This window comes from Caretta caretta, chromosome 2 (assembly GCF_965140235.1).
Source record: "Caretta caretta isolate rCarCar2 chromosome 2, rCarCar1.hap1, whole genome shotgun sequence".
NCBI lineage: Eukaryota > Metazoa > Chordata > Testudines > Cheloniidae > Caretta > Caretta caretta.
In genome coordinates, this window is record NC_134207.1 from 3,707,331 (window position 1) to 3,725,392 (window position 18,062).

An 18,062-nucleotide genomic window follows, 5' to 3' on the forward strand; every position below is an offset into this window, starting at 1 on the left:
TCGTGGGGGGGGGGGGGGGGGGGGGCTCGGGCTAAGGGGCTGTTCAATTGCGGTGTAAATGTTCGCGCTCAGGCTGAGCCCGGGCTCTGGGACCCGCCCCCCTTGCAGCGTCCCAGAGCACAGGCTCCAGCCCGAGCCTGGACGTCTACACCGCAGTGAAACAGCCCCTTAGCCTGAGCCCTGCAAGCACGAGGCAGCAGGCCCGGCCAGCTGTGGGTTTTTAATTGCCATGTGGACATACGGAAACAGGCCAGACATGGCAGGCTGGGGGTGTAACTGACAAGAGGCTCCCCAAGGTACGGATCAATCACACAGCTAAGAGGGTTTGTCCAGGCCCAGCCCAGTGAAATCCACTTCCCATTCCAAGTCCTGGGGGGTGGAAATGGCTCAGCACATGCTATCTCCGACCCAGCGTGCTGTGGGGAATGGGCAAGTGACCCACACAAGCAGCACCCTGGGAGCTGTGCGGCGGGCGCTACCCCCCGGGACAAGCCTGCACTCCTCACTCCCGGGAACATCCCACGGGCACCCATGGAACGACTCACTGGGACTTGCAGGAACACACCTGAAAGCTCTTGTTGAGCTGGGGACAGCACCCATGGGTTTCATCCAGCAGGGTGCAGGGAGCTTTCAGCTCCCTTCCTCTCTGGCAGGGGCTAGTGGTGCTCAGCACTGCCTGGGCTCAGGGAAATGGCTGGAACACATCAGCCGGCAACGCGGACACCGCACGCGTCCACGTTGGTGGCAAGAATAACATTTCGGGTAGGAAGGGATGAAATCTCACTGTCAGACTGGAGAAGAGAAGCCCAGGCCAAAGAAACCCCAGCTGAGATCGGGGCGGGGTGGGGGGTGAGTGCAGCCGGTTGGAACCGCGAGGAACCAAGGAAGGTTGGAGACACGAGACAGGTTAGTTAATCCGTCCCACACAGCATTTGATACCCAGAGGCAGAACAGACTGCTCTCCAGGAGGGTATGGGACTTCACAGAGAGACTGAGGACAAAAGCACCAGCCACTGCAGGGTTGCCAGGCTCACCGCTGGACTGCCCAGGCTCCTCACAGCACCTATGTCTCACTCCTTTCCCGGCAGGTGTGTGGGCAGGGAGGGTGTTTGCTGCTGGGGCTGGCTCTGGGCTGGCAGTAGCTGTTTCTCCCAGGGAGCTGAAGGCACTTGCTCTTTATAGCTGCATGGAGGGAATCATGTCACGTCTGGGCTCCAGCTCTGCATACTTGTCCCTGCCATCGTCCAAGACTCTGGGTTTCATGTGCATGGGGTTACACCCCATCCCTCCCCCAGCAGGTTCCCTGATGCCCATCATCCCTCTGAGGAACAGGCTCGCTGGGATGGTTCGGCTCTCTTTCCCTTTCGCTGAGAAAGGCTGGAGGGAGGGACTGGTGAGAAGCTGTGAAAACACCAAGGGGTTAATCTCTTAGGCAGCCCAGGTGCTGGCGAGTTCCCAGGGACTCCCTTCCCCAAGGAGGCTGTAGGGAAGTAACTAACCAGACGCTCAAAGCTGTCAGCCAGGGAGCAGTGTGACATGAGGCCCCTCCTCCAGGCTGGAAGAACTGCTGGCCTTTGGGTCACAGCCTCCTTGGCGGACTGTGGAACTCCTTGCCACAGGAGGACCAGCCCAAGCCTGAGTGTGTTTGCCACTCAATGAGAAACCTTCCCTGGTGATGAAATGCATCCTTCTTCGTGGCCAGGTGATGAGGAGGAGGAGAGAGAAGGAAAAGAAAGATTTATTGTACCAGTGAATGAATCCTGGAGAATGACAAGTGAGGGCCCAGTGGGCAATTTTAGCATTACCCTATTGTGTGTTCTTGGCACTTAGTCACGCAGTGACAACACATGAGAAATACCCGAGATGACAGACGGCTAGATCTGACTTGCTTCTGTTCCCTGACCCTGTTTAAGCCCAGCCTGTCTCTAACAGCAGGAGTTGCTCCTTCCCTGTCAGTAGGAAGGAAAATGTCCCGGAGAGGGGGATGTTCCCACCTTGGTGGGGATTCCCGCTGGACTCTCCTGCCCGACCATGTGCGACCGGCCCCACCGGTGCTTTGCGGTGCCTCCACACAGCCGTTGCGGTCGCAGAGAGCAGCACGTTGCTCCTGTGGGGATGGGAGCTACAGAAGGCAGGCCAGAGGCCCCTGACGCACCCCAGCGCTGTGGGACGCACAGCGGGTATGCACTGCACTCTGCTCCTCGCACCCAGGGCTTCGTCATCGACCTGACACCCAAGGTATTAGACACTCAGCCGGACTCTCTGGGGCTCTCCTGAGACACCTCGCGGGGGATGGGATGGGGCTCTCCACCCAGGACCCGGTGCAGGTTTCTCTCCGGGTGAGACCTGCCTCGAGCCACAAGGATGCTGTGGAGTATGGACACTGCACCGCTGGCAGGTCGGTGAGCTCGCGGCTCCCTAGAGCGCCTGCTGTGGGGCACCCAGCCATTGCACGCTGCCACGTGCTGAGCAGCGCCGAGGACCCAGCTGCCTGCCACAGACTGATGGCAGTGTGAGATGAAAACAAGGTCTCAGCGAGGCAGGAGGGGCCTGTGGGCACAGTGCTCCGGTGCAAGTAGATGTGGGCTGTCCATGCTCAGGCTGTCCGGGGTGAGAGGGGGGAACCATCACAGCTGAATGCTGAAGTGAGCTGATCGGGAAACAGAGGCTGAGGAGGAATCCAGCGTGGGGGAGCAGTCACTGGATGGGTCCCCCAGGGAGTTAGAGGTCCCTCGGCACAGCGAAGTGAAATCCTCGTGGCTGGCAGAAGGAAAGCAGGTCAGTCACACGCACACATGCAGCCAGTATCTTGCTGCTGCCAAGAGTTCGAATCCCAGCATGAATGGGAATCATCCAGTAAATAGAGGTCAGACAGAAAAAACAGTTCCTCCACTGAGATCCCAAGGAAGCAAGGCTGCAGGTTAAAGAGCACAGCAGGGAGAGAGGCTGGGGAGAAGAGAGTTAACATGGAGAAATGTAAACCTAGATGGTAGGGCACAGAGTCCCTGCCTGAGCACCAGCAGCCAAGAGGTTAACTCTCCTGCAGGGGGTGGGGGTCATGGGCCAGCAGCTCAGGGTTAAAGTGGGGAGCTCTATAAAAACAGGGATACGGGGCAGTGCACTGCAGATCCTCAGAGGCACAGCCCAGTGCCACCACCAGGCTGCTCAGGGGCTGATTTGGTTGCGTCCTGAGCTGGACTCCCTTTTAATACATGCAAACCCTAAAGGCCAACAGACGCTTACGGGGGAACTGGCCTCCGGTAAAGGTGGATTGAGCTGGATATCTGCTAGAGCACAGGCCTGGGGGTGACAGCTGGGCAAGGGGCCAACCGCAGAAGGCATCGAAGCGTGGAGATGCTGGGGCCCAGCACTAGGCTCATGTGGGCATTTGAGACTCGCCAGGCGGCTCGACGAGAAGGGATTTTGCCCATCAGATGGGGAGTCGGAGATGCCAGGGCTACTTTCAGAGACCCAAGTCCAGCCGGCATTGGTCCTGACTGCCCCAAGGAGAGCCCCTCGAGAGGAGGGAACGAGCTGGATTGTAACCATTTCCCAATAGCCTCCCAGCTCCCGTAGAGCAACAGCAGCCATCCGCCTTGGAAATCCTCCGGAGGGCAAGGAAGAGAGAAAACATGGCACTGCTGATGGCTTCAGCTCTGCCATGTGTCCCAGAGCCCTCTGAGCCCGGTGATCCAGAAGCCCCCGACGCCTCGCTGGGGCTGATGCCAAGGGCCATCCAGAACGTGTTGCCAGGTGGGATTTTCACAAGTCTGACCCACACTTTCATTCTCTGACAGCAGGAGAGAACTCCTCGGTCACTCTCTGCCTTCAGGAGCCAGCACCTCTACCCAGAGTGTGTCCCACACTAGCCAAGTGCTTTAAAAGCCTTGCTCATTGCCATGGCTCAGCACAGCAGCCTCCTTGCCCTGGCCGATGCTGCAGAATCCAGCCATGACAGAAAGAAGCCCCGACACGGCCCAGCTGGGATATTGCTACAGTGGAAGGGTTTGGCACGCTGGGTGCTCCCGTGACACCAGCTCCTTGGCAGTCTCCACTCTCCCGACAGCACATCTCTTCCATTGCGCCCGCTTGGCGCCCTGCCCAAAACAACTCTCCTCTGCAGGGCTGATGGAGCTGGGGCCCAGCGAGCCGGGGTCTGACCTGCTGCACGCAGCACCAGCCAGCGCCAGTCTTGTCTGTGTTCATAAACCGAGAAGATGTTGTCTTGGAAATCAGCGATGGAGTTATTGCTGATACCAGGCCCTAGCTGCGCATGGGCCACATGGGCAAAACACCCAGGAAGTTAACTAGCCCTACCCATACTCAGGAGAGTGAAAGTGGAACTTGAGTGCCACCTTTGATGGTCATTCTTCTATCCCCGACTGATTGTTAAATCCATCGTCTGCAGGTAGCTCTGATGGGACACGCACCCTCTGCCTGCACTGTCGCCCTCTTGAGGGCGGGCGGAGATGGCCCACTGCTGAGGGGAGTCAGGAAAAGCCGGGGACAGTCCCCTTCTAGAGATGGCAAGGAACGAGCTCGGGTTATGGGTTTGCTGAGATGTAGCCGAACCCTGCGCCAGCTGAGCCTGCCACAGCCCAAATGGCAAATGAAGCCCAGCTGCTCCTGGCTGTCCTGCCCTGGAACGGGAGCCCAGGCAGCACGGGAGCCTGAATAGAACGCCAGGACAAACCAGGCTGCAGTCATAGCTTTCTGCCCTGCCCTGAACCTCCCGGTACGGGGTTACATTCAAGGCGCAGAGATCCTGTCTAGAAAGGGCTGGTAGGTCTCAGGGTTTGAGAATTAATCACTGCTGAGTCGACACCCCGCCCTCCCAACACAGACGCTGTGATCAGATCTGGGCTTTACAAGCAGCTGATGAAGAGAAGGAAAGGAAGGGGAAGTGACATCACCGGATGCAGGTGGCTCTGGGTCACAGAGATGCCTCACCACGAGCTTTGCCCGAGAACTTGGAGTTGGTTTTGGCCCCCTCCTCCAGCCATAAAGGGGTCCCTCTTCTCAGCAGGGGGCTGAGCTGATGAGGCCTGCGTGGGGCTTAGACCCCTTCCTACCAAGGGGCTTTATCCTCCCAGATGGATCCATACCCTATTCCACATGAATGTTCCCGCTGGGCATCCCCTAGCTTCCAGGCTGCGTGGGACTGCTGCAAATACCCCCTTGCAGTCCCTGCCTTGAGACTGTCCTACCCACCCTCCCAGCCAGCGCTGGCCCCAGGGCAGGAGCATTGGGAGGCCTTGGTGATGCTCGCTAACTTATTCTGATCTCCCCCTCCGTCCACACTGCCATCTTAAGCACCACCCCCTCCTGCAGCCACCCCTCTCCCCTAGGAAGCATGTGGCAGCTGCAGCCAGCAGTGGCTGTCTCGGACGTCTGCCTGCGAGACACAGCACTCATTAAAGTGCGGTGGCAAGGCCTAGCATCCCACATCCCCAGAGTGGCTGCAGGCCCAGGATGCCGGGCAGGACTCCCGAGCCTCACCTGCAGGTGGCTGCCACGCCAGGCTAACCCTGCAGGCTGCCCCACGGTGGCTTGGCTGGGGGGATAGGCAGCAACATCTCCAGAGGTCTGGTTCAGGGGAGGGCAGATGTCATTTTGCCAGTAACACTGGCGGGATCCCACCACCACTTCCTGTATGACACTAGAGGGCAAAGGATGATGAGAGATGCTGGGGTGAGAGAGGCGGGACTAGGCCAGCTCATAATGGCTCTGGGGACACGGTGTGACGGGGACGAGAGGCCCTGCCCAGGGCTGCCCAGTGCCTTCCCTTTGTGGTGTCTGGCTCGTGCTCGTCGGCTGATTGACCTGGGGTTTAAGGGGGGTTGGGTGGGTTGTGGTCGTCGTCAGATTTGGTTTTGGCTCCTCCCGCAGCTCGCCGCTATAGGACCCCCTCCATGAAGCTGGTGTCCAGGTGCTGGATCAGCACCCGGATGAAGGACATTTCCTTCCGGGTGTTCTCGAAGATGATCCGTGGGTCATCGGACTGGCAGCGCAGACAGTTGGGGGCCATAACCATGGCCAGGTTATTGACGTCCATCTTGGTGACCGCCACGTTAGCTGGCTGCACGAACACCTGGGGAAGAGAGAGAGGTTACAGCATGCGGGGAATGACTCCCCCTCCAGCCGCATCGCCACCGGCTCCTCAGGCAGCTCTGGGGCCCGCTCAGAATTACCGTCTGAGCTATTAGCACTGCCCAGGTGTCTGCCAGCGTCACAGACCCGGGCCTGGTCTGCTGCCCACCCCTCTGCTTGCCCAGTTCTGGATCTGTTCCTTAATGCCATCTGTTACTATTGTTAAGGAAAAGTTAGCACATGTGACTCCATTTTGGTTTGGGGCCCACCATTGTTTAAATGCCAGCACATCATGCACCAGGAGGAGTGTTCCTTAGATATTGAATCCCTGTGAAAATCCTCCTCCTTGTCTCCAGCCTGCCTTGACTCCCAGTATCTGGTTTTTGTCAGTCTCTAACTCCCTGTCTCTTGGCCTTGATGTGAGGCCTCCCATCCTGATAATAAAAGTTACTGATGCATGGCTTTAGGACCATGCTGTGTAATTAACATACTGGTATAGCACGAGGAATGCACCAAGCAGGGATAGGTGGTAGATAAGACAAGGGTTTGTTTATTGGCTAAGGTTTCCGATGCACGAGGGCAACATGCTTTGCTAAAAGGTATATAACCTTTGTATAATCTGCATTCAGGGTCCCCTCCTGGCTAGCAGAGGGGCACCACGCTCGAGCGTAATAAACTTAGTGTCTTTTGGGAACTCTGCAGTTGTGGACTTTGTTTCTGTCTCAGCCTAGATTCGAACTGTGCGTGACCTATCAGGTATAATTCGCAGCACTGGTGTGTGTGTCCTACCAGGTGTAATTCGTAGCACTTGTGTGCGTGTCCTACCAGGTGTAATTCGCAGCACTGGTGTGCGTGTCCTACCAGGTGTAATTCGCAGCATTGGTGTGCGTGACCTACCAGGTGTAATTCGCAGCATTGGTGTGCGTGACCTACCAGGTGTAATTCGCAGCACTGGTGTGCGTGTCCTATCGGGTGTAATTCGCAGCACTTGTGTGCGTGTCCTACCAGGTGTAATTCGTAACACTATCTGTGCGTCCCAGCAGCCCCTAGAGGCCGTGACTGAGACCAGGGCCCCCAAGTGCCAGGTGCTGCACAGCCCCTGCCTGAGATCGGGGCTCCCATTTTGCTAGGGGCTGCACGAACACTGAGTTCAGAGTCCCCACTGGGCTGGGGCAGCCCAGACCCCCAGACTGAGGCTGCAGCCCCTGTGGTGCCGGGGACTGCACACCCACAAAGTGAGAGACAGTTACCCAGTAAATGCCATTAAGGGCTACAACACTGGGATCGCTAGCGCTAGAGAGAAGCGAGATATTAACTGTGGCTTGTGACAGGAATGGCGACTTTCTCCTTTGCGGTCCATTGTTTTAATTGAATGGTTTATGTCTGACTGTGTTCTACTCCATGGGGGAGGGGGACCACAGCTCCTCCAGGAACTAAAACCCGTGTCTCGGGATGAATCATAGAATATCCAGGTTGGAAGGGACCTCAGGAGATCATCTAGTCCAACCCCCTGCTCAAAGCAGGACCAGTCCCCAGTGTTTGCCCCAGATCCCTAAATGGCCCCCTTGAGGACTGAACTCACAACCCTGGGTTTAGCAGGCCAATGCTCAAACCACTGAGCTATCCCTCCCCCAAGGAGGTGATCAAGGCAAACCAGCCAGGTTGTGACCCCTCGAGAGGTCCACCCCTCCTGGAGAGGCTCCCTAGACTGGTTCAGACTGGGTTCTCCAGACACCAACAGACAAAGAAAGGTCTTTGGGATAAATAGCCTGAGTTTAAACTGACTCGGGGCCTGCTTTCTGCTCCAGCGAGTGAGCAGGACCTTCTGCCTAAGGGGCACACCATCCTTGGGGAAGGACTTACTCTACTAGGCCTGTGATGGGCTTAACCCCATCACCTGTAAAGCAAAGGAAAGAATCTGCTTAGTTATGCTCCGCACCTGGGAGGTGATTAACGAATGACCTGGCCAGAGGCGGTGGAGCTGGGTTGTATAAGCAGCTGAGCAGGGTGGTTGAGGGGAAAAGACCCAGGAGAGAGGAGCTCTGGGGAGCTCCCTCTCCATGGGAAGGGCGTGAAGGCAGGTCCAGTCACTGGGATTGGCTGTGGCCAGAGAGCAGAGCTAAAGGAGCAGGGTCAGCTCCTGTGGTGGGGCCCTAGAGTGGAGAGAGCCTTAGGTAGGCTCTGCAAGGACCAGGGAATGAGACAGACGCCTACAAGGGGCAGAAGGCCATCAGGGAAAACGCTGGGGTGGTGGTGGTGGTGAAGGACCTTTGGCTTAGAGCTGAACCCCGGAAGAGGACTGAAGTTTTGTCACTTGGCCGGAGGGTGGAGCCACAGGAGACCAAGTAAGAGAGTCCAGAGAAGAGACTGGCTGGGGCTGGTCATTATGGCTGAGAAAGTGGCCTCCAGAGGGGGTGTGATGCAAAGTCCCCTGCAATGCTGTGTCCAAGCAGGAGGGAGTTCCCTCGAGGTAGGGATGCGTGTTGACAGGGCCCCAATGGGTGATCTCTGGTAGGCTTTTTAGCAGGCGTGTAGGTTCTTTGATTGTTTTAACACATTTTCTCTGTAATGCTTTTACCTTAAGAATAAATGTACTTCCTTAGAAGGAGTTGTGGGATAACTCAGCTGCAGGCAACACCTTATAACTGCAGGCAACACACTGGTCATGGCCATTGCAAAGAAAGCAAGGCACAGGCTCTGGGCTGTTTAGCTGGTCTGGTTTGCTGGGGACATTGCAGTGTAACCCAGGGAGCTGTGTAGCCTTAAAACCCCAGTCAGGAGGGAGTGAGATGCAGATCTCTCACCAACAGAGGTGATGGCTGGGAGCCAGAAGCCTACAGTGGATGCCCTTGGTGGGCCACGGATGGGGAATGCAGGTGTAGTTGCCCTGAAGTGTGACTATTATTATGAGCTGTGGCTCTGTGTGTAGCTTTGTGTCCAGTGTTGGGCCAGGAAGGACAGGAAATGTGTGTCACTGCTGTAATGTGATGTACACATGGGGTAACATGGAAGAGTAACAATTAGGGCTGTCCATTAATCGCAGTTAACTCACGTGATTAACTCAAAAAAATTAATCCTGATTAAAAAAATTAATCACGATTAATCGCAATTTTAATCTCACAGTTAAATAACAGAATACCAATTGAAATTTATTAAATATTCTGGACATTTTTCTACATTTTCAAATATATTTATTTCAGTTACAACAAAGAATACAAAGTGTACACTGCTCACTTTATATTATTTTTATTACAAATATTTGCAATGTAAAAATTATAAACAAAAGAAATAGTATTTTTCAGTTCACCTCATACAAGTACTGTAGTGCAATCTTTTTATTGTGAAAGTGCAATTTACAAATGTAGATTTTTTTTGTTACATAACTGCACTCAAAAACAAAACAATGTAAAACTTTAGAGCCTACAAGTCCACTAAGTCCTACTTCTTGTTCAGCCAATTGCTAAGACAAACAAGTTTTTTTACATTTATGGGAGATAATTCTGCCCACTTCTTATTTACAGTGTCACCTGAAAGTGAGAACAGACATTCACATGGCACTTTTGTAGCTGGAATTGCAAGTTATTTATATGCCAGATATGCTAAACGTTCGTATTCCCCTTCATGCTTTGGCCACCACTCCAGAGGACATGCTTCCATGTTGATGACACTCATTAAAAAATAATGCGTCAATTAAATTTGTGACTGAACTCCTTGGGGGAGAATTGTATGTCTCCTGCTCTGTGTTTTACCAGCATTCTGCCAGATATTTCATGTTAATAGCAGTCTCAGATGATGTTGTTCCAGCACATGTTCTTCGTTTTAAGAACACTTTCACTGCGGATTTCACAAAACGCAAAGAAGGTACCAATGTGAGATTTCTAAAGACAGCTACAGCACTCGACCCAAGATTTAAGAATCTGAAGTGTCTTTCAAAATTTGCTCAGGATGGGGTGTGGAGCATGCTTTCAGAAGTCTTAAAAGAGCAACACTCTGATGCAGAGACTACAGAACCCGAACCACCAAAAAAGAAAATCAACCTTCTGTTGCTGACAGCTGACTCAGATGATGAAAATGAACATGTGTTGGTCTGAACTACTTTGGATCGATACTGAGCAGAACCCGTTACCAGCATGGCTGCATGCCCTCTGGAATGGTGGTTGAAGCATGAAGGGACATATGAATCTTCAGCGCATCTGGTACATAAATATCTTGCAACGCCGGCTACAACAGTGCCATAAAACCATCTGTTCTCACTTTCTAGTGACATTGTAAACAAGAAGCGGGCAGCACTATCTCCTGCAAATGTAAACAAATTTGTTTGTCTGAGCGACTGGCTGAACAAGAAGTAGGACTGAGTGGACTTGTAGGCTTTACGGTTTCACATTGTTTTATTTTTGAATGTACTTATTTTTTGTACGTAATTCTACATTTGTAAGTTCAACTTTCATGATAAAGAGATTGCTCCACAGTACCTGTATTAGGTAAATTAAAAAATCTATTTCTTTTATTTTTACAGTGCAAATATTTATAATAAAAAATAAATATAAAGTAAGCACCGTACACTTTGTATTCTGTGTTGTAACTGAAATCCATATATTTGAAAATGTGGAAAACATCTAAAAATATTTATACAAATAGTATTCTATTACCTTTTAACAGCATGATTAATTGCATGATTACTTGTGATTAATTTTTTTTAATTGCTTGACAGCCCGAGTAACAATATCAGTGAGCTTATTGGTCTTATTTACAGTGGCTGAGTGATACAGTACCAAATCCCCAGAACACAACAAGGGTCAATGCAATAGCGTCCGTAAGTGCAGCGAAGCTGGGAGTGAGCTGCGTGACAAGGCAGAGGACTGTATCAACACAGCCACGGGTGAGCCCCCCTGGCTGGAGCCCGCCCCCCTGCCCTACCTGTAGGAAGCGGATGAGGTAGCAGAGCACCGTTTTGTTGATCCTGGGCAAAGAGTGGATGACTGCGATGGCTGCCTCTGGGTTCTCGTAGTGGGTGATGCACTGTTCGTAGAACTCATGGGGAATCAGCGGCTCCTCCAGCTCCCGGTACCAGAGCTTCAGCAACGACGCTGCGGAGAGGAGACAAGTAGCAGAGCTCGTGTTAGGTTAAAAAAGAGAGATGCAGAGCTGAGTGTGCAGGGATGGGGCAGGGTGCTGGGTGGAGTGGGGCAGGGCATGTGGGGGTGTGGGCAGCATGCATGGGGGAGTGCACCAGGCATTGGAAGCCCCGATCCAGCAAATCTGACTTGGGGCAGCTTTGATGTAGCCAGGGTTCTTAGAGAGTTTGGAATGCCAGCTGCGCCCCTGGGGCAATCCAAGCAGCCTAGTCAGTTTCACTCTCTGCTTCTCCCCCACCTAATCCTACGTGGAGGTCTGTCCCGGCATGGCAGTGCCATCATTTCCATGTCCCCAAGGAGCCAGCATCTTGACATGTGGCAGGCGCTCCCATGCCATGTTGATCTCCAACTGACCTTCCCATCAGAGTCACCAACCTGCCTCGGGATTTCAATTGTTCATCTTTCTACGTACAGACTTGAAATCTGACCCACTTGTTCCTTATGGGCCCCTGAGTTCAGGTGAGGTGGGGGGAGGAGATGTGGCATTTCTAGGGCCCCTGGTTACGGGGTGAGGCGGGGGAGGGACTGTGGTGTTTCTATCAGATCCCCGAGGAGGACGACAGCTTATCGATGTACAAAGGTCCTTGGAGTTACGGCCATCTGAGGGCACTGGCTCTATCCAATGGATTTCAGCCAAGAAGCCTGTGGCAGCTAATGAGTGAGCCCCAGAGCTCACGGCCACCTTGCCCCAATGTGCAGAGGGCCGGCCGCTAGTCGTCCCTGGCATAAACGCAAAGGTCAGGCATGAAGCGACTGGCCCGAGGCTGAAGGGAGCGTGCTGCCATGGGTGCTGTTTTGGTTCGGTTTAGAGTCCTACACTGGGCACCAACTGGCAGGAAGCGTCGCTGCTTAGAGAGCGATCGATGCTGCACACTTGGGAGAGAGCACGTATCCTTAGCCCATTGGGAGAAGGGTTGTGGGGGAAAGCCACTGCCGGGGACCACAGCAAACAGCTCTTCCAGGAATCTAACCGGCCGTTCGCCCCAATGCTGCTTATATACTTTGTTGCATTTCACTCCCCTTGGAAACTAGGCGGGTCACCTTCCCTTTGGGGGCCAGATCCTCAGATGGAATTGGCAGGAGTCAGTGAACCTCCCCTGATCGACACCAGATGAGGAGTTGGGCTTCTGCTTCTCACCCACACATTCAAGGCTGTTGGGTTTGTGTGATGGCTCCCTATTAGGGGTCATGAGCAAGAACTGAACCCAGGACTTTTAGCGCTAACTCCAGGAGCCTCTGCCACTTGAGCTAAAGGAGCAAGTCCATTAACAGGTCGCAGATTGCACTCCATATGTTTATGGAAATATGCTTATGAGTGTAAATACAATGTAACTGGAATATGCTTTATGCAAAAGGTCTCTTGTAAGGTATCATTACAAAGCTTATAATCTACTGAGTGTGTTCATCCTATTTGTATGAATGTATCATTCTTGTATCTGAAGCTAGAAATATGAAGTATTACTCTGAGGTCCTACTGTAACTATGCAAAGTGTGGGCCATTAATGGTGGCTTGGAATCTTGATGGCTCCCATTAACTAGGACAATTGGTTGTAAATGGCTCTGTTTACTTGCAAGCCTTTCTGTGTCCCTGATGTCGTCTGGTACTGGAATCCATCTTAAACCTGGTCCTTTTCCATTTAGAAGGAGGGGTGGGAACGCAGAGAGAGACAAAGGATTCCCTCCATGTGCCAAAGCTATTAAAGGGGGTGGAACAGAACAAAGGGTCCCAGTCATGTGGAATCCCCTGCTTTTCACCTAAGATGCCTGCTGGAACTAACAAGGTCTGAACCAGGGGAAAGGATTGGGCCCAGACTAGGAAGGAGTCTAGTCTGTGAAAGAAGCTTATTTGAACATCTCTGAGGGTGAGATTTACCTGTATTCAGTTTCTTAATGTATTAAGTTAGCCTTGCGTATTTTGATTTATTTTACTTAGTAACTTACTTTATTCTGTCTATGACTACTTGAAACCACTTAAATCCTACTTTTTATACTTAATAAAATCACTTTTGTTTATTAATTAAGCCAGAGTAAGTGATTAATACCTGGGGGAGCAAACAGCTGTGCATATCTCTCTATCAGTGTTACAGAGGGCGGACAATTTATGAGTTTACCCTGTATAAGCTTTAAAAACAGATTTATTTAGGGTTTGGATCCCATTGGGAGCTGGGTGTCTGGGTGCTGGAGACAGGAGCACTTGCTAAGATGTTTTCAGTTACGTTTGCAGCTTTGGGGGCGTGGTTCAGACCCTGGGTCTGTGTTGCAGCAGGCTAGTGTGTCTCGCTCAACAAGACAGGGTTCTGGAGGCCCAAGCTGACAGAGAAAACAGGCTCAGAGGTAGTCTAAGCACATCAGGTAACAGTCCCAAGGGGGCTCTGTGATCGAACCCGTCACAGCAGTAGTAGGCTCTTATCCAGAACCAAGGGGCTGATTATATTTGTGTTTCCCACCACTGACGGTGAGAGGTTAAAATCCAGTGATATTTAACACCTCACCCCCAGGCCCATTTCTATTCCTGTTTCGCTCTGGCAAGCCCACTGTTTCTATAGAGCATACACTTGGTTTGACAGTGCCAGCCCCTCTTCAGCTCACAGACCCAGACCCTCAGTCATGCATCTGCGCTCAGCCAAGTTAGAGAGAGGAGATGGTTCCCAGCGCACTTGCTGATCAATTTCCTGCAACCAGCCCATTGCAGGGCTAACAATGCAGAGCAGCTTCACTGACTCAGAGCGCAGCAATTACAGCCAAGGCAGGTTTCCTGAGGAATCGCTGCAGCTGCAGGAAAACGTCATCCTGGGCATCCCAGGGAGCAGCAATGCACCAGCCAAAGATGGGCACTGGCACAACCAGGTGGATTCTGTAAGTGGTGTGTATCGATGCACAAAGCCCTGGAACTGGGTCACTGAGAGTGCACAGCCTCAGGCCAAGAGGAAGCTGAATGACAGCCAGAGAACAAGAAGCATCCAGCTTATGAGAGACGCAGGGGAAGGAGACATGTAGAGCCTCTGTGTCAGGGCTCTGGACTGGTCAGGAGTCATGCAATGAACAAAAGAGGCAGCCGTGGAAAAACCCCATGACTCGACCCCATACAGATGCCATGGGCCAGCCCTAACTGGGGCACCAGCAGCACAGATTCATCCTCCTATGCGGGCACCACGGAGAGGGGCAGCTGTGCTGTGAGGGAGTTTGCTACGTCATCACAGAATGAGGATCAGCCAGGGGCAGGGACCCAAATCCATGGGAACCCAAAACCCGCTCGCACAAAAGCAAATGAGAAAAGATGGCGAATGGAAATCCAGTTTCTATTTTGCTTAAAGGGCTGGAATAATCTCCACTGCCTTTCAGCCAGCTCCGCTCACCGCTGGGCCGGGCCGGTGCTGGTGTGGGAGACCGCCAAGGAAGTGCACTTAAGCAGTATTTGGCAGAACAGCCCTTTGGTCAGTGAGATACATGCTCAAAGAGAGTCTGTAATGTGGCATTCTCCTGCCATGGGAAGAGGAACTGATCAATCACAGAATCATAGAACTGGAAGAGACCTCGAGAGGTCATCTAGTTCAGTCCCCTGCACTCAAGGCAGGACTATTGTCTAGACCATCCCCGACAGGTGTTTGTCCAACCTGCTCTTAAACATCTCCAATGATGGAGATTCCACAGCCTCCAAAGGCAATTTATTCCAATGCTTAACCACCCTGACAGGAAGTTTTTCCTGATGTTCAACCTAACCCTCCCTTGCTGCAATCTGAGCCCATTGCTTCTTGTCCTAGCCTCAGAGGTTAACAAGAACAATTTTTCTCCCTCCTCCTTGTAACGACAATCTTTTATGTACTTGAAAACTGTTATCATGTCCCCTCTCAGTCTTCTCTTCTCCAGACTAAACAAACCCATTTTTTTCAATCTTTCCTCATAGGTCATGTTTTCTAGACCTTTCATCACTTCTCTGGACTTTCTCCAATTTGTCCACATCTTTCCTGAAATGTGGCGCCCAGAACTGGACACAATACTCCAGTTGAGGCCTAATCAGCGCAGAGTAGAACGGAAGAATTACTTCTTGTGTCTTCCTTACAATACTCCCGCTAATACAGCACAGAATGATGTTTGCTTTTTTTTGCAACAGTGTTACACTGTTGACTCATATTTAGCTTGTGATACACTATGACCCCCAGACCCCTTTCCCCAGTACTCCTTCCTAGGGAGTCATTTCCCATTTTGTATGTGTGCAACTTATTGTTCCTTCCTAAGTGGAGCACTTTGCATATGTCCTTATTGAATTTCATCCTATTTACTTCAGACCATTTCTCTAATTTGTCCAGATCATTTTGAATTTGTCCGTGAACTTTATAAGTGTACTCTCTATGCCATTATATAAATCATTGATGAAGATATTGAACAGAACTAGACCCAGAACTGATCCCTGCAGGACCCCACTCGTTATGCCCTTCCAGCATGACTGTGAACCACTGATAACTACTCTCTGCAAATGGTTTTCCAACCAGTTATGCACCCACCTTATCATAGCTCCATCTAGATTGTATTTCCCCAGTTTGTTTATGAGGTCATGTGAGACAGTATCAAAAGCCTTACTAAAGTCAAGATACACCACATCTACCATTTTCCCCCATCCACAAGGCTTGTTACCCTGTCAAAGAAAGCTGTCAGCTTGGTTTGACACGATTTGTTCTTGACAAATCCATGCTGACTGTTACTTATCACCTTATTACCTTCTAGGTGTTTGCATATTGATTGCTTAATTATTTGCTCCATTATCTTTCCGGGTACAGAAGTTAAGCTGACTGGTCTGTAATTCCCCGGATTGTCCTTATTTCCCTTTTTATAGATGGGCACTATATTTGCCCTTTTCCAGTCTTCTGGAATGTCTCTGGTCTTCCATGAATTTTCAAAGATAATTGCTAATGGCTCAGATATCTCCTCAGTCAGCTCCTTGAGTATTCTAGGATGCATTTAATCAGGCCCTGGTGATTGAAGACATCTAACTTGTCCAAGTAATTTTTGACTTGTTCTTTCCCTATTTTAGACTCTGATCCTACCTCATTTTCACTGGCATTCACTATGTTAGACATTCAATCACCACCAGTCTTGGTGGAAACCAGAACAAAGAAGTCATTAAACACCCCTGCCATTTCCACATTTTATGTTATTGTCTTTGCCCTGTCGTTGAGTAATGGCCCCACTCTGTCCTTGGTCTTCCTCTTGCTTATAATGTATTTGTAGAATGTTTTCTTGTTACCCTTTATGTCCCTAGCTAGTCTGATCTCATTTTGTGCCTTGGCCTTTCTAATTTTGTCCCTACATACTTGTGTTATTTGTTTATATTCATCCTTTGTAATTTGACCGAGTTTCCACTTTTTGTAGGACTCTTTTTTGAGTTTTAGATCTTTGAAGATCTCCTGGTTAAGCCAATAATAATGTTCTTCTTTCTGAGCTACTCTTTTCTCCCTGGAGAGACAAGCTGTGGGGTTTTTATGGACACAGTTACACACTGGTCCTGCAAACAGATTTAGGATTTACTGGCTAACCCTACTGGGGGAGAAGGCTGGTTGGAAAAACTGTCACAGAAACCTTCTGCTGTCTGCTCCCCACCTACACTCTCTTCCCTGAGAGGCTGCTCCAAAGGGAACTGGCAGGTAAGTGGGCACTCCACAAATCTGGCACTAGAGGGACCATTGTTTGCTGGGAGTCCATCCAGGTGAATCCTTTATAGACAGGAGTCAGGCTACAGTGAACTAAAGGAGGAAGAATCAACCTGTGCTTAAGGCACAACTGGGAGCCAGAAGACCTGAGTTCTAGCCCGGGATCTGCCACAGCATGAGCAGGTTACTTAGAGCCCAATCCTGCCTTCGCCATGGGCTTAATTCCCACTGGAGGGGAGAAATGCTCCCCCTGCAAAGAGCCTGCAGGCTCAGGTCCTGGCTGGTTGCTGCCTCAGTTTCCCCATTTGTCAAATGATACTGACTAGCTCCCGGCAGCGGGTTCATCCCTGGAAAGGAAGGTGCAATGTATCAATGAAAATGCTGGGCTAGGAGTATGAGACCAGTTTGCTTCAAGGGTAAATTCACTCCAGGACCCTGCATGGCAAGAGAGGAGTTTGGTGTCATTCTTCATTTGATCTTTACATTAATACCCAGCAACTTATAGGTGCAGCTTCTGACCCACTCTGGGCTGCCTGCTGCTGTGGGATGCTGGTACTGGTGCCACGGCCAGTACCTGACAGGACGGGGGTTACACAAAACAGCAGCCACGGGCAAACTTTGCCAAGTGAGGGCTGCACTGGGAATGTCAGGGCCAGACCCCATGTCACATGAACTGTGCCCAGCAGCACTGTACCCAGGCTCCCATGGCCCCAGGCTGGGGTAATTCTTTGTAGAGACATCTGGAAGACACACTGCCCCCTGGAGGCAGTCATGCTCCCTGGCTTCCGAAAGCCAGCAGCTGAGACACCGCGGACTCAGGGCCCCGTAATCACTGCAGCTTACCCGCCACACGGCATCTGCCAGGATGAAATCTCCCTCTCAGTCCCCATCTGACCTTGTCTCAGTGGAGACATGGCGCCAGCATTTGTTCTGTGTGCATGGATGGGCCACCTGATGGCTCAGCAGCCTGCTGATGCAAGTGTGCTGCTCTTTCCCAGCTCTGTGCACTGCAGACGGCCCCTAGGTGTTGGCTGAAAAGATGTGTCAGATTCAGTGCGCAGCCTGGGCATGATGGGGCTGTGACAGGATACACGAGCAGGTCATTGTCTGCAGCAGCAGTACACAGCTCTGTGTGGCTGCTATGAACTGAGGTTCACTAGCATGCAAGGAAAGAAGGCCCCATCTTGGGCTG

At 51.6% G+C, this 18,062-nt stretch overlaps 1 protein-coding gene across 2 annotated transcripts in view; it reads right to left on the reverse strand.

The window, feature by feature from the left end:
- Nucleotides 1-1,720: 1,720 nt before the first annotated feature.
- Nucleotides 1,721-18,062, reverse strand: part of ARHGAP39 (Rho GTPase activating protein 39) — a 417,477-nt gene continuing 401,135 nt past the window's right edge. For both annotated transcript variants that reach the window (XM_048841846.2, XM_048841845.2), the window contains 2 exons: nucleotides 11,008-11,177; nucleotides 1,721-6,091 (listed from right to left, as the gene is read on the reverse strand). In XM_048841846.2, the coding sequence (XP_048697803.1) occupies nucleotides 5,897-6,091; nucleotides 11,008-11,177 (365 nt within the window). In that variant the 3' untranslated portion in view covers nucleotides 1,721-5,896. The remainder of the gene's footprint in view (nucleotides 6,092-11,007; nucleotides 11,178-18,062) is intronic.